The 14,316-nt window shown below is 44.6% G+C and overlaps 1 protein-coding gene across 1 annotated transcript in view; it reads right to left on the bottom strand.

Annotated features, from left to right (window-relative positions):
• RAPGEF1 (Rap guanine nucleotide exchange factor 1) overlaps positions 1–2,553 on the bottom strand; it is a 76,844-nt gene extending 74,291 nt beyond the window's left edge. The window contains exon 1 of the mRNA XM_058159315.1: positions 2,350–2,553. Within this exon, the coding sequence (XP_058015298.1) occupies positions 2,350–2,374 (25 nt within the window). The 5' untranslated portion in view covers positions 2,375–2,553. The remainder of the gene's footprint in view (positions 1–2,349) is intronic.
• Positions 2,554–14,316: the final 11,763 nt, after the last annotated feature.

Genomic DNA, 14,316 nt, shown 5'->3' with positions numbered 1-14,316 from the left:
ATAGATAGATAGATAGATAGATAGATAGGATAGATAGATAGGATAGACAGACAGATAGATAGATAGATAGTTTTATGTTTTAACTGCATACTGCCCAAATTGCTCTAGGAGTGTGTGATGGCCTATTTACAAATTTGATATATAAATTAAAAATATATCAATACATAATGCATAAGTTTATAGCCCGGGGGGGGGGGGTTTGGCTCGCCTGGAAGGCACCAAAGATCCCATGGTGCCCAGCCAGGGAGGAACTCCAGGCCCCATCTCCCATACTAAAAAAGAAGGCTGTTGAAAAGTGTGAGTTCCCATCATGGCCAGCCAGGGAAGGACTCCAGGTCCCATCTCCCACAGCAGAAGAGAAGAGGGGCTCCCTTCCCTGGGAGGCACAAATCTTAGGTATTATTTATGCTTACACTTCTTACGCTGAATAGAGACTCCATACACGCCTCTACATATGCGGGTTTCACACATATATGCAAATGAAGCTTGTAAAGGAGTATCTAATAAGCGCTTTAGTAGGTGCATATGATTACACAGGACAGATACTCTCCATATAAATTCAGTGGTATCCACACAGATATTCAGGTCTACGTAAATTTGCACCCACACCTTATGGTGTGTGGTTTTTTTTTTTTTTTTAATTAAACATCTGAATTTGAATGGCTGTCAACGAAGGCCCAATAATATAGAAATTTAATATAGAAATTAAATTATTCTTATAATAGTATTTTTTTTCTAAGCTTTTGAGATAAAATTTGCCTCACTTGTTGGATTACTTTGCTGCAGGGACTGCAATCATGTTTCAAATTTCAAATATCCTTTAGGAAAGACAGAACAGAGGGGAAAGGAAACATTTTGATATGTAACATCTTGTTATTGCACAAACACACATATGTATCTATTATACATACACAATGTAGATAGGTAGGTAAGTAGGTAGGTAGATAGACAGGCTTAGAGATAGACAAATTAGATAGATAAGATAGATAGATAGATAGATAGATAGATAGATAGATAGATAGATAGATAGATAGATAGATAGATAGATAAGAGATAGATAGATAGATAGATAGATAGATGAGGCAGACACACACATGTGTATACATATATAGTATTCTATATAGTGTGTGTACATAGATATAGTGTGTATATAGTGCATAGATAGCTATAGTGTATGTGTGTGTGGATGGATGGATGGATAGATAGACAGAGATAATGGAAGATAGATAAATAAATAGATAGACAGATACTATAGATAGACACACACACAAACAAAATGTGTAGACATATATAGCGTGTACATAGATTTAGTGTATAGATAGCTATAGGGTATGTGTTGTGGATAGTTGGATGGATGGATCTATCCATCTAGATAGATGGAACTAGACAGACAGATGATAGATAAATAGATGATGGATAGATAGATATGATAGACAGATAGTGTATGGATATAGTGTGTGTATGTATACACACACATATGTACACATATATATCCACACATATCTTACACACACACACACACACACGTATACATATATATGTATGTATGTATTTATAGAGTACGTGTGTGTAAGAGCTAGATCTCTACCCACACCCTCCACGCCCACATCCCTAAACAGAAGCAAACTCCCCAAAGCCACGAATCCCCCACGGTCGGCCCCACTGCAACCCGGAAACCTTCCGAGCCACAATCACGGTCACCTTTCAGGGCCCGCGGCCTCTCCCGCGCGCGCAGTTGCACACACCCCTCCCTCCCTCTCTCTCTACCCCCCCAACCCCCACTCCGACGCTTTCCCGGGGCCTTCCGGCAAGGGCTCTTCCCCACCCACCCCACTTTTCCTTCCCCACCTCCCCACAATCCACACGGATTTTGCAAACCTCTCCCCCAAAAAAGAAACCCCCCAACCTTCCAGGAGCGCCCCACAAAAAAAACAAAACCAAACCCTAAGCGTGCCAAAAAGTGAAAGCCCGGCCACTCCGCTACCCGCCACGCGCGGGGGGCTAAGGAGCCCACGCGCGGGCACGCGCGGGCGGGCACGTGCATGGAGAGTGGGGATGCCTCCCCCTCCCCCCACCCCTTCCCTTTCCCCACCCCCCACCCAGCCCCTCTGCCCCAGAAAGCCGGGGGAGGGGGGACGGTTTTGCAAAGCGCCCTTGCTTGCTTGTGCAATTGCACCCGCGGCGCCTTTTGCACGCTCGTCCCGGGCGCGGCTGGAAAGGAAAGCAGCGGTGCTTTTCCGTTGGTTTCTACCCGGCCGATGCAGGGCTTTTTTTTTCAGGCCGCTGGGCCCCATCATCCGCGTCCGGCTGGTTCCCCGACGGGCCAGGCCTGCCCAGCTCGGCACCCACCTGCTTTCTCCACCCTGCCGGACATGGCTCGGCCGCCGCTGGCTCGGCTCCGGTGGCCGGGCTCGGGCGCTGGCGGACCCCGGGAGGACGGCAGGCGGCCGAGCAGCTCCGCACGGCTCCGTGGCTGCTGCTGCTGCCGTCGCTGCTGCTCCTCCCGCCGCCGCTAAGCAGGGCCAACCCGGCCCACAGCGCGCCCTGCTGCCCGACCGCCGCGGCTGCCGAGCCCGGCGAGGCTCTTGCTCGCCGCTGGAGGGGGCCAGGTGGTCCCGTCGTTCTCCGCCGGACGGACTCCAGGGCCCATGTGCGGGAGAGGCGGGGGGTGGGTGTTAGGGCAGAGGATAGCACAGGAGGACTAGAAGCTGGACTAGAAGACCTCGGGGGGTCCCTTCCAGCTCCATTCTGATTCAGAAGAGGGGGGTGGGTTTGGCTCGCCTGGAAGGCACCAAAGATCCCATGGTGCCCAGCCAGGGAGGAACTGCAGGCCCCGTCTCCCATACTAAAAAAGAAGGCTGTTGAAAAGCGTGAGTTCCCATCATGGCCAGCCAGGGAAGGACTCCAGGTCCCATCTCCCACAGCAGAAGAGAAGAGGGGCTCCCTTCCCTGGGAGGCACAAATCTTCCCATCCTGCTCAGCCAGAGAGGGACTCCAGGCCCCATCTGCCACAGCAGAAGAGGGCTCCCTTCCCTGGAAGGCACAAATCTGCCAGTCCTGCCCAGCCAGGGAGGGACTCCTGGCCCCATCTGCCACAGCAGAAGAGAAGAGGGGCTCCCTTCCCTGGAAGGCACAAATCTGCCAGTCCTGCCCAGCCAGGGAGGGACTCCAGACCCCATCTGCCACAGCAGAAGAGAAGAGGGGCTCCCTTCCCTGGGAGGCACAAATCTTCCCATCCTGCCCAGCCAGGGAGGGACTCCAGACCCCATCTGCCACAGCAGAAGAGAAGAGGGGTTCCATTCCCTGGGAGGCACAAATCTTCCCATCCTGCCCAGCCAGAGAGGGACTCCAGGCCCCATCTGCCACAGCAGAAGAGGGCTCCCTTCCCTGGGAGGCACAAATCTGCCAGTCCTGCCCAGCCAGGGAGGGACTCCAGACCCCATCTGCCACAGCAGAAGAGAAGAGGGGCTCCCTTCCCTAGGAGGCACAAATCTTCCAATCCTGCCCAGCCAGGGAGGGACTCCAGGCCCCATCTGCCACAGCAGAAGAGGGGCTCCCTTCCCTGGGAGGCACAAATCTTCCCATCCTGCCCAGCCGGGGGGGGGGGGGACTCCAAGCCCCATCTGCCACGGCAGCAGAAAAAATGAAAGAAAAAAAATTAGTGTAATATTCTTCCTTTCTCTTGAGAGGCTGGGATGTTAAGGGTCTATTCTCAGCTTTGGCACCCAACCTGGACTACATCCCCCATCGTTCTCCCACCTTTCCGGCTCTCCTACCCAGCAGACACAGCGCAGGGTGGCCATCCAGCATCGGGGCAGCCAGGCTCACTGCAGGCTCTACTTCTGACTTTGCTTCCCCTAATAGATTTTTTAGGACCTCTGTGTGTTTGTGTTTGAGTGTGTGTGGGCAGCTTTCCTCATTCCAGGAATTTTTGGGCCTCCAAATATTTGGGGAGGGGCCCATTTTTGAGGCTTTCCTTGGGAAGATGATGCAATCTCCCCCCCCACACACACACACGCCCCCTTCAAACCGACTGCTTATTTTCTTGGCAGAGAATTCCTGCAGGATATTTGGGAGAGGCCCCAACCTGAAATGTCTGAGGTCTGGAGTGGTCTAGGCAGGGTCTCCTGCTTGAGCAGGGGGGGTTGGACTAGAAGACCTCCAGGGTCCCTTCCAACTCTATTCTGAATTGATAGAGGTGGCAACCATTTGGGAACCCCACTTTTGTGGTGGTGGGGGAAGCCCCAAGTTATTTCAATCAAACAGCAAAGACGAATCTGGACAAGTGGAAGTCAAGACTAGCCAGGTTTTCTTTTCTTTTCTTTTCTTTTCTTTTCTTTTCTTTTCTTTTCTTTTCTTTTCTTTTCTTTTCTTTTCTTTTCTTTTCTTTTCTTTTCTTTTCTTTTCTTTTCTTTTCTTCTCTTCTCTTCTCTTCTCTTCTCCTCTTCTCCTCTCCTCTCCTCCTTTCCTTTCTTTCATTCATTCATTCATTCATTCATTCATATTTTTATACTTTTATACTTTTTTCTTTTCTTTTCGGTTCTTTTCCTTTCCTTTCCTTTTCCTTTCTTTTTCCTTCTTTCCTTCCTTCCTTCCTTCCTTCTTTCCTTCCTTCCTTCCTTCCTTCCTTCCTTCTTAATTCTCCCTCCCTCCCTCTTCCTTCCATCTTTTAATTTTACCTCCCTCCCTCTCTCCCTTCCTTCCTTCCTTCCCTACCTACTTCAGCATCTTTTAATCCTCCCTCCCTCCCTCCCCTTCCTATCCTGCGTTTATTATTTTTATGAATAACTCAAGTTGGCGAATATTACTAATGCTCCTTCCTCCTCCTCTTATTTTCCTCACAGTAACAACTCTGTGAGGTGGGTTGGGCTGAGAGAGTGACTGGCCCTAGGCAGGACTAGAATTCACTACCTCCTGGTGATTGGCCCAAAGTCACCCAGGTGGCTTTCATAGCTAAGGCGGGACTAGAAATCACTGTCTCTTGGTGATTGGCCCAAAGTCACCCAGCTGGCTTTCATAGCTAAGGCGGGACTAGAACTCACTGTCTCCTGGTGATTGGCCCTAAGTCACCCAGGTGGCTTTCAATTCTAAGGCGGGACTAGAACTCACCATCTCCCGCTTTCAAATCTGGTGCCTTAAGTGCTAGACCAAATTGGCTCCTATTAATTTTTTAATTTTTTTCTTTTTAACCATGGTTTATCCACTAAAACCAGAGCTTCAGCATTCACCCAACATACTCAGCCAGAGTGCCCCAAACCGTAACTAAACCAGGCGACCATTTTTGTGCATTGTGTGACTCAACAAGAGCACTTTCTTCAAACTTTTGTTTTAGGGAACAATTCAACCCAATGTTATTTTTAAATGCCTCGGCTGTCTTTGAAATGGAGTTTTCCCAGGGCAGAACAAATGCTGTCATAGAACTCACCTACCTTCTTCAAGGAAAGCTTTTGAAATATCAAAGATTTTGATCTTTCCCTAAAAAAAAAAAAAAAAAAAATCTCTTTGCTGCTACAAATAGGCTGCTCTTAATAGGCTGAGCCGTGGTGGCTCAGGCTGTAAGATAGCCTGTTATTATTTATTTTATTTATTTATTTTATTAGATTTTTATACCGCCCTTCTCCCGAAGGACTCAGGGCGGTGTACAGCCAAATAAAACCCACAATATACACATTAAAACAAGATTAAAACCGAACATATTACAGAGACGCCCAAAATTTAAAACAATTTAAAACCCTAAAATATAAATAGCCCCAATTAAAAATTTAATAAAACTTTTAAGCCAGTCCCGCTTGAATAAATAGGTGCGTTTTCAGCTCACGGCGAAAAATCCGAAGATCAGGCACTTGATGTAAACCAGGGGGAAGTTAGTTCCAGAGCGTAGGAGCTCCAACAGAGAAGGCCCTACCCCTGGGGGCCGCCAGCCGACATTGCTTGGCGGACGGCACCCTGAGAAGGCCCTCTCTGTGTGAGCGTATGCAGTAGCCTGTAATTACTGCAGGCTCGAATCCCACCAGGCCCAAGGTTGACTCAGCCTTCCATCCTTTATAAGGTAGGTAAAACGAGGACCCAGATTGTTGGGGGGGCAATAAGTTGACTTTGTAAATATACAAATAGAATGAGACTATTGCCTTACACACTGTAAGCCGCCCTGAGTCTTCGGAGAAGGGCGGGATATAAATGTAAATTTTAAAAAATATATATATTTCAGGTCCTCTGAATGTTTAATAATGCTGGTCGTTGCTCATTCCAACATCAAATTTAAATTTGCCTCCCCTTTTTTTTTTCAAATTGAGCTCCCCCACCCACGATACTCAGAATAAAATGCAGAGTAACACCTGTTGGAAGGGACCTTAGAGGTCTTCTAGTCCAACCCCCTTCTCCAGCTAGAGATCCTATATTATAGAGTAGACATTATTCCGCGAGTATAATTTGAATATTTATTTTCTTGTCCTTCCTCATTCTTACATCAAGTGTTAATTTTGCAAGGCTTTGCCTTCCCCCAATTTCCTAGAATACAAATTGAATATTTATTTATGTATCCCCGCTTGTTTATTTATTTAAGTGGCCCAAATCTAAAAGGGTGAAATTAAGCGACCTCTAGTGGCTTCAGGGTGAATTTCCTTTCCTGCTCAGAGCTGGATATTGAAATTTCATTCACGCAACTCCCTGGCCTTGCCTTGTATACTCTTATTTGTTTTAGACAGGTTTGTGTTCTCACAACAGACCACGTCTTATTGGAACCTCAGCTGGAAAATGAATTTTTCCCTAGAAAAAAGGGAAAGAAAACTTCAGTGTTGCATGAAGATCAGTGGAATAGTTGATCTCCAGAAGTTATTTTCAGGAAGAAATAGAAATATAATTTATTCTAGTCTACAGATTTATGTGCTAGCTGGATACCCGGGCTTCGCTACAAAACTATGTGACCGGGCTTGATAAATCGACACTAACAGCTTGAAAATTAATGAGTAGTTACAACCGGCCTCTCTTCTCCCCTTCCCTCCCTCAGACTTGCCCCACAGAAGCCTCCCCTATCCTATCCCCTTCTCTCCCTCGAGTGAAAGTGAAACTCCTCTCCTCTGCTTGTGTTTTGCATTTGGAACAGATTTCTTTTCAGATGGGGAGGGGGAGTAGAACTCCTTAGCATCAGAGCGTGTTAATCATAATATGGGAAATTCTAATGCTCTGATGGTCATTTCAAAAAATCCTTCCTTAGTGAGCACCTAGAAGCCAAGAGGAACATACGTGGCAAATTTCAAGTTTGTGTAGGCTTTGCAGTTCTGGAGATTTTGTGATTACGAAATCTCCCACTTATATGATTATTATGTTCAATATTATCATTTTAATATTATAGAATTAATGTTAAAGTAATGAAGATTAATAATAATATTAATATAATCATAATAAAATAATAATATATTACATTAACATGAATATTCTGCAACCCAACAAGACAGACACAGACTTCAGAGGATAATTAGAACTGCAGAAAAAACAATGGCTACCAACCTGCCTTCCATTGAGGACCTGTATACTGCACGAGTCAAAAAGAGGGCTGTGAAAATATTTACAGACCCCTCGCATCCTGGACATAAACTGTTTCAACTTTTACCTTCAAAACGATGCTACAGAGCACTGCACACCAGAACAACTAGACACAAGAACAGTTTTTTCCCGAAGGCCATCACTCTGCTAAACAAATAATTCCCTCAACACTGTCAAACTATCCATTAAGTCTGCATTACTATTACTATTAATCTTCTCATCGTTCCCATCACCCATCTCCTTCCACTTATGACTGTAACTTTGTTGCTTGTATCCTTACAATTTATACTGATATTGTTTCCTGATTGCTTATTTGTAGCCTATGACTATCATTAAGTGTTGTATCATAAAGTGTTAAATTTGTACCCTGTGACTATCATTAATTAAGTGTTGTAAGTGTTGTACCTTGATGAAGGTATCTTTTCTTTTATGTACCACTGAGAGCATATGCACCAAAGACAAATTCCTTGTGTGTCTAATCTCACTTGGCCTATAAAAATTCTATTCTATTCTATTCTATTCTATTCTATTCTATTCTATTCTATTCTATTCTATTCTATTCTATTCTATCATTAAGTCTTGTATCTTATGATTCTTGATGAACGTATCTTGTCTTTTTATGTACATTGAGAGCCTATGCACCAAGACAAATTCCTTGTGTGTCCAATCACACTTGGCCAATAAAAGAATCTATTCTATTTTTTATCTATTCTACACTTGGCCAATAAAAGAATCTATTCTATTCTATTCTATATTGTTGTACATCTTGATTATCATTTTACAAAGATATTTGCACACTGTTTAATTGAAGATGGAATTATTATATTAAAAAAAAATTAGGGCTCTAACCGGCTCATGGGAAGATCACCAGCTCCGATTTGGGCCCTGGGCTCTGGGTCTGCTGTCCTTAAGGTCTGCAGGATTTTCATCCATCAACTGTTCACGTGCGTGGTTGATCAGGAGATTCTCAACTTCAGATCTTCTCAGATGTTGAGGTCCTAGAAAGAATGGAGAGAAGAGGAAGAGAGGTGATCAAGGGTCTGAAGGTTAGACTGTAGGATGAACGCTTGAGGGAGCTAAGTATGTCTACTAGTCCAACAAAGAGAAGGACTAGGGCTGACCTGATAGCAGTCTTCCAATATTTAAGATATCAGAGTAGGCACAAAGAAGAGAGGGGGGTCAACCTATCTTCCAAAAAAAAAGCAAGACAAGAAGTAATGAGCAGAAGATCGTTCGAGAGATATCCAACTTGGAACCAAGGAGAAATTCCCTGACAATGAGAACCATCAATGGAATGGCTTGCCTCCAGAAGCTGTGGGTGCTCCATCACTAGAGGTTTTCAAGAAGAGATTGGACAACCATTTGCCTGGGAGCTTTGGGTCTCCTGCTTGAGCAGGAGTAGAACTAGAAGACTAGACTAGAAGACCTCCGAGATCCCTTCCAAGTCCTACTATCCTGTAGTTCTTCAGATGGACTCTTACGTTCTTTCGGTCCCAGTTCTCGGTAAGAGAAGAAATCCGCTGAATGGCCTCGTCAATTTCACTCTCCAGAAGCAGGAGGGAAATTGTTAAGAGTAACATACAGGTTGCCCTCCATTTACGACCACAATTGAGGCCAATGTTTATGTTGCTAAGTGAAACATTTGTTAAGTGAGTTTGCCCCATTTTACGACTTTTCTTGCCACAGTTGTTAAGTGAATTATTGCATTTGTTAAGTTAGTCTCATGGTTGTTAGGTGAATCCGGCTTTTATCTATATGTATGTATCTATGTATGTATGTATGTATGTATCTATCTATCTATCTATCTATCTATCTATCTATCTATCTATCTATCTATCTATCTATCATCTATCTATCTTTATTTCTTTCTTTCTAGCTATCTCTTATCTATCTTATCTATATCTATCTATCTATCTATCTAATCTATCTTGTCTATCTAGTCTATCTATATCTTTCTATCTTGTCTGTCTGTCTGTCTATCATCTATCATCTATCTATCTCTTTCTTTCTTTCTTTCTTTCTAGCTATCTCTTATCTATCTTATCTATATCTATCTATCTATCTGTCTTATCTATCTATCTATCTATCTATCTATCTATCTATCTATCTATCTATCTATCTATCTATCTATCTAATCTATCTTGTCTATCTAGTCTATCTATATCTTTCTATCTTGTCTGTCTGTCTGTCTGTCTATCATCTATCTATCTATCTATCTATCTATCTATCTATCTATCTATCTATCTATCTATCTATCTATCTATCTATCTATCTATCATCTATCTTGTCTACCTATCTTCTCTCTCTCTCCCTCTCCCTCTCTCTCTCCATCCATCTTGCTTCCCTTTCGCCTTTCAGCCCCAATCCAGGAGCCCCCACAGGCAGTCGCTTTCAGGACAAACTATTTTGTCTTAAATTTATATTTACTGACAAAACTCTAGAGGGCAATCTTGTCCAGACTATTAAGAGATGAAAATGAATGCTAAGAAAAGGATTGGAAGATAAATTGGTGTTTTGAATTCGGGTGAACCCTTGTTAGTATTCAGAAAGAAAGAAAAAGTTGCATCCATGAACTTGCTTGGAAATATTACAAATGGAAGGGATGCGAAACTTGGCTAACCTTTTCCCTTCCCAATTCTAATCATTGGAGTGGCCTAAATCGTCTACACAACTAGAAATTCAGCGCTAGCTTGACGCCTCTTGCATTGCCTTTATCGGCCTTTATTGCCTAGCTAAATATCGCTCCATCCATCCGTCCGTCCGTCCACCTATCCAATCCAATCCAATCCAATCCAGTCCAATCCAATCCAATCCAATGCAGTCCAGTCCAGTCCAGTCCAGTCCAATCCAGTCCAATCCAATCCAATCCAATGCAGTCCAGTCCAGTCCAGTCCAGTCCAATCCAGTCCAGTCCAGTCCAGTCCAGTCCAGTCCAATCCAATCCAGTCCAGTCCAGTCCAGTCCAGTCCAATCCAATCCAGTCCAATCCAATCTCTTTCTCCATCCATCCATCCACCCATCCATCATCTCTCTCTCCATCCATCCATTCATCCATCTATTTCTCTGTCCATCTACCTATCCACCCAACCCCATCTCTCTGTCCACCCACCTGTCTGTCTGTCTATCTATCTATCTATCTCCATCCATCTATCATCTATCTATCCATCCATCTATCCATCCATTCTCTCTCTCTCTCCATCCATCCATCTATCTATCCATCCATCCATCCATCTGTTATCTGTCTGTCTGTCTGTCTGTCTGTCTGTCTGTCTGTCTGTCTATCTATCTATCTATCTATCTATCTATCTATCTATCTATCTATCTATCTATCTATCTATCCATCCACCCACCCACCCACCCACCCACCCACCCACCCACCCACCCACCCATCATCTTTCTTTAAACTGTGGAGCACTTTATCCAGCTACTGAAGGGAAGAATCCCACTTTTTACTAAGCCCACACCTTTTGGTCATTTTCAAGGCTGTCTCTTCTGCCCTTACAGTTGGCAAGTTGTTTTCTCCTCCTTTTGCAAGTCTGACCTCCGGGACTTCAGCCATGTCCATAGCCAGCAGCAGAGGTCACAGCAAGGGGACACGTTCCATTCATCAAGTCCACCCGTTTTCATCTCACAATTTCCCGTTCTCCCTAGACAAAGGCGATGAGAGAACAAAACAGATTTGGACAAAACCGATTTATTTATTTTTTTTCCCCTAGGTGAACTTCAGGCTCTGAAAAATTCAACTGCTGTCCAAGGGTTTCAATTGTCTTCTTGGGGGACCCCCTACTGAGATAAGCCCTGAGAGATCTTCCTCCAGGTTGGAGCTGAGGATGACTTCGTTGCACCTCCGAAGGACTCGCCAGAATTCATATTGTCCGTCAGAAAATGGACCGTAGGAGGCTGCCCCCACTGACATTTAGAGACAATAAATCGCGCAAGGCATGGGGCCGAGTAGACTCGCGACCCCAAAAAACTATTGTCAGAATAAAATCGATCGTTTGTCTGACGTGGCTAGAATTTCCCCCCCCCCCCGGCGTCCAGCAAACTGTAGGGTGGTTTCTAAACCTTCTGTGGGAAGCATTTCATATTTGCGAATGCCCCCCCCCCCAAAAAAAAGAGAGAGAATGTTTGTCGCTCGAGCTTGAAATGAGGGGTTGTTGGTGCTCTCTGAGCTTAGTGGTTTTCTTGCAGATGTTTCATTACCCAAACTAAGTAGCATCATCTGTGGGTTTTTTTCCTATCAACTCTTTATAACTGTGAGACACAGCGAAAAAGTGTGCCAATGGTATTACCTAGTTTGGTAATGAAATGCCTGCAAGAGAACAACCAAGCTCAGAGACCTCACATCCTCCTCCTCCTCCTCCTCCTCCTCCTCCATCATTCCATATACCTCCCTCCCTTCCAGCACTGATGATGTTATCTAGTTTGGTAATAAAACGTCTGAAAGAAAACAACCAAGCTCAGAGACCCCACAGTCCTCCTCCTCCTCCTCCTCCTCCATCATTCCACATACCTCACTCCCTTCCAGCACTGATGATGTTACCTAGCTTGGTAATGAAACATCTGCAAGGAAACTACTAAGCGCAGGAACCCCAAGGACTCCTCATATCTGCAAATGAATTTCAAGACTGTAGGGATGTCAAAGATTAGATCTGCATATCAGGATAATCCATCACCTTATTCAGGTTTGTAGGAATCCAGCCATTGGGGTGTGCAAGCCACAATTTGGATATATATATATATATATATTATTTCATTTTGTCACAACAGTATCCACAAATATTGTCATAAATAAAAAAACAACATATCATGAAGAATATATATATATATATATATATATACAGACACCCACTATGAAGATGTAGCACGACCACAAACATGAAGCCAAACAACAGCAATGCAACTCACCAGCTCAAATCCCCCTGCTACTCAGACTAATCTGAGCACTACCAAGCCCCCACCCAAACAGGACACACACCCAGCCAATCAGAGCACAAAAAAACCCCATCCAATCAGAGCACAGCCAAGCTCCCACCCAATCAATTCAAACCCCCACTAGCAGTTAAAAAGGAAGAAACAGCTGCAATCACACATTGCTCCCAGAAGCACGAAGCTGAAGCCTGAAGATGATTAATTAATTAACAATAGGACAGGAACAGTAGGCACTTTTGTACTCTTATGCACGCCCCTTATAGTCCTCTTAGGAATGGGGTGAGGTCAATAGTAGACAGTTTTTGGTTGAAGATTTTGGGATTTTGAGTAGAGACTATGGAGTCAGGTAATGAGTTCCAAGCATTAACAACTCTGTTGCAGAAGTCATATTTTCTGCAATCAAGTTTGAAGCGGTTGACATTAAGCTTGAATCTATTTTTCGCTCTTGTAATATTGAGATTGAAGCTGAAGTAGTCTTTTACAGGAAGGATATTGCAATAGATGATTTTGTGTGTTAAACACAGGTCATGTCGAAGTCGACCGAGTTATGGTTGACTCAGCCTTCCATCCTTCCGAGGTGGGTAAAATGAGGACCCAGATTGTTGAGGGCAATATGTTGACTCTGTAAACCAATTAGAGAGGGCTGTAAAGCACTATGAAGTGGTATTTAAGTCTAAGTGCTATTGCTATTGCGTGAACCCAGCTCATTGTGGCTTAAGCAAACCATAGTAAGAACAAACTAGAACTCTGGGAAAGGAAATCTGAGCTAGTGACTTAATGTTCCTTTAACTGTTGAGCTCAAGAATTTTTTTGGGGGGGAGCGGAGGACAAGATAATACAACTAGGATGTTACTATTTTTTTCCTTTCTCCCTCAAAATTGTATTTTCCTTTTTGTGTCTTCAGAACGTTAATTCAAAAGCAAAGAGCTGAAAGAAAGAGGGGCGCTTCAAATAAATAATATATAAACAAAATAACCTCGGGCGGGTGGTGGGGGTGCAGAAGCCTAAATATTGGGGCAGAAGGCAAGAGTGTTCAACTATAAATACTTGGAAGTCATGAAAAAATAAAATCAATGCATCCAAAAATAGCTGGCTAGTTGAAATGGCCCTAATGCTGTTTATCGAATGACGTTTTGACCTCTGGAGTATTGGGAGCTGCGCAACTCGGACGGATGTCAACTAAATGCTTCATCCATTTTCACCTCCGGTTGCAAATTCGTTTGGCGGTGCATAAACGATGCCGGGGAAGTGTGGAAAAGTGTGGAGCGAACGCAAGCACGCACTTTTCAGCGGTCCAAGAGAAAAGGGTCGGGCTCTGGATGGACGTTGCGGCTTTTCAGAAGGGTTCCTCCGATTTTGCAAATGTTACCATTCTATGGTAACTATGGGATGTGGTGGCATGAGAGGTCGAAAAAGTGGGCGAAGCTAGGTGCATAATAATTCTGATTTAAGCAGTCCTCATGTTGTGTCTGCGCCCCCCGAGCCGGACCCCCTGCCAGAAAGTGACTGGGAAAGTGAGGGGGAAGGGCCATCAGGACTTACCTCGGGAGCACCGGCTTCCCTGGCTCAGCTCCAGGAGCCAGAGGCAGGCCACGTGGAGGAGATAACGAGGCCTCCGTCCCCTGACTCTTTCCTCCCCCCAGGCCATGCCTCCAGACCCAGCTGATGGCAATCAGGCCTGGCTGGACCTTAGGTTTCGTAGGCAGGAGAGGCGGGAACAACAGAAGCAAGGGTGGGGCAGGCCTAGGAAGTGCTGAGTCATGGAGCCACACCCCACAGGATATAAAAGCAGCAAGAGCTGCTGTGTCTCTTCATAGCAGGCAAATCAACTGCTTAACTAAG

Source organism: Ahaetulla prasina, chromosome 16 (assembly GCF_028640845.1).
Source record: "Ahaetulla prasina isolate Xishuangbanna chromosome 16, ASM2864084v1, whole genome shotgun sequence".
NCBI lineage: Eukaryota > Metazoa > Chordata > Lepidosauria > Squamata > Colubridae > Ahaetulla > Ahaetulla prasina.
This window is presented reverse-complemented; position numbering and strand designations above follow the sequence as displayed.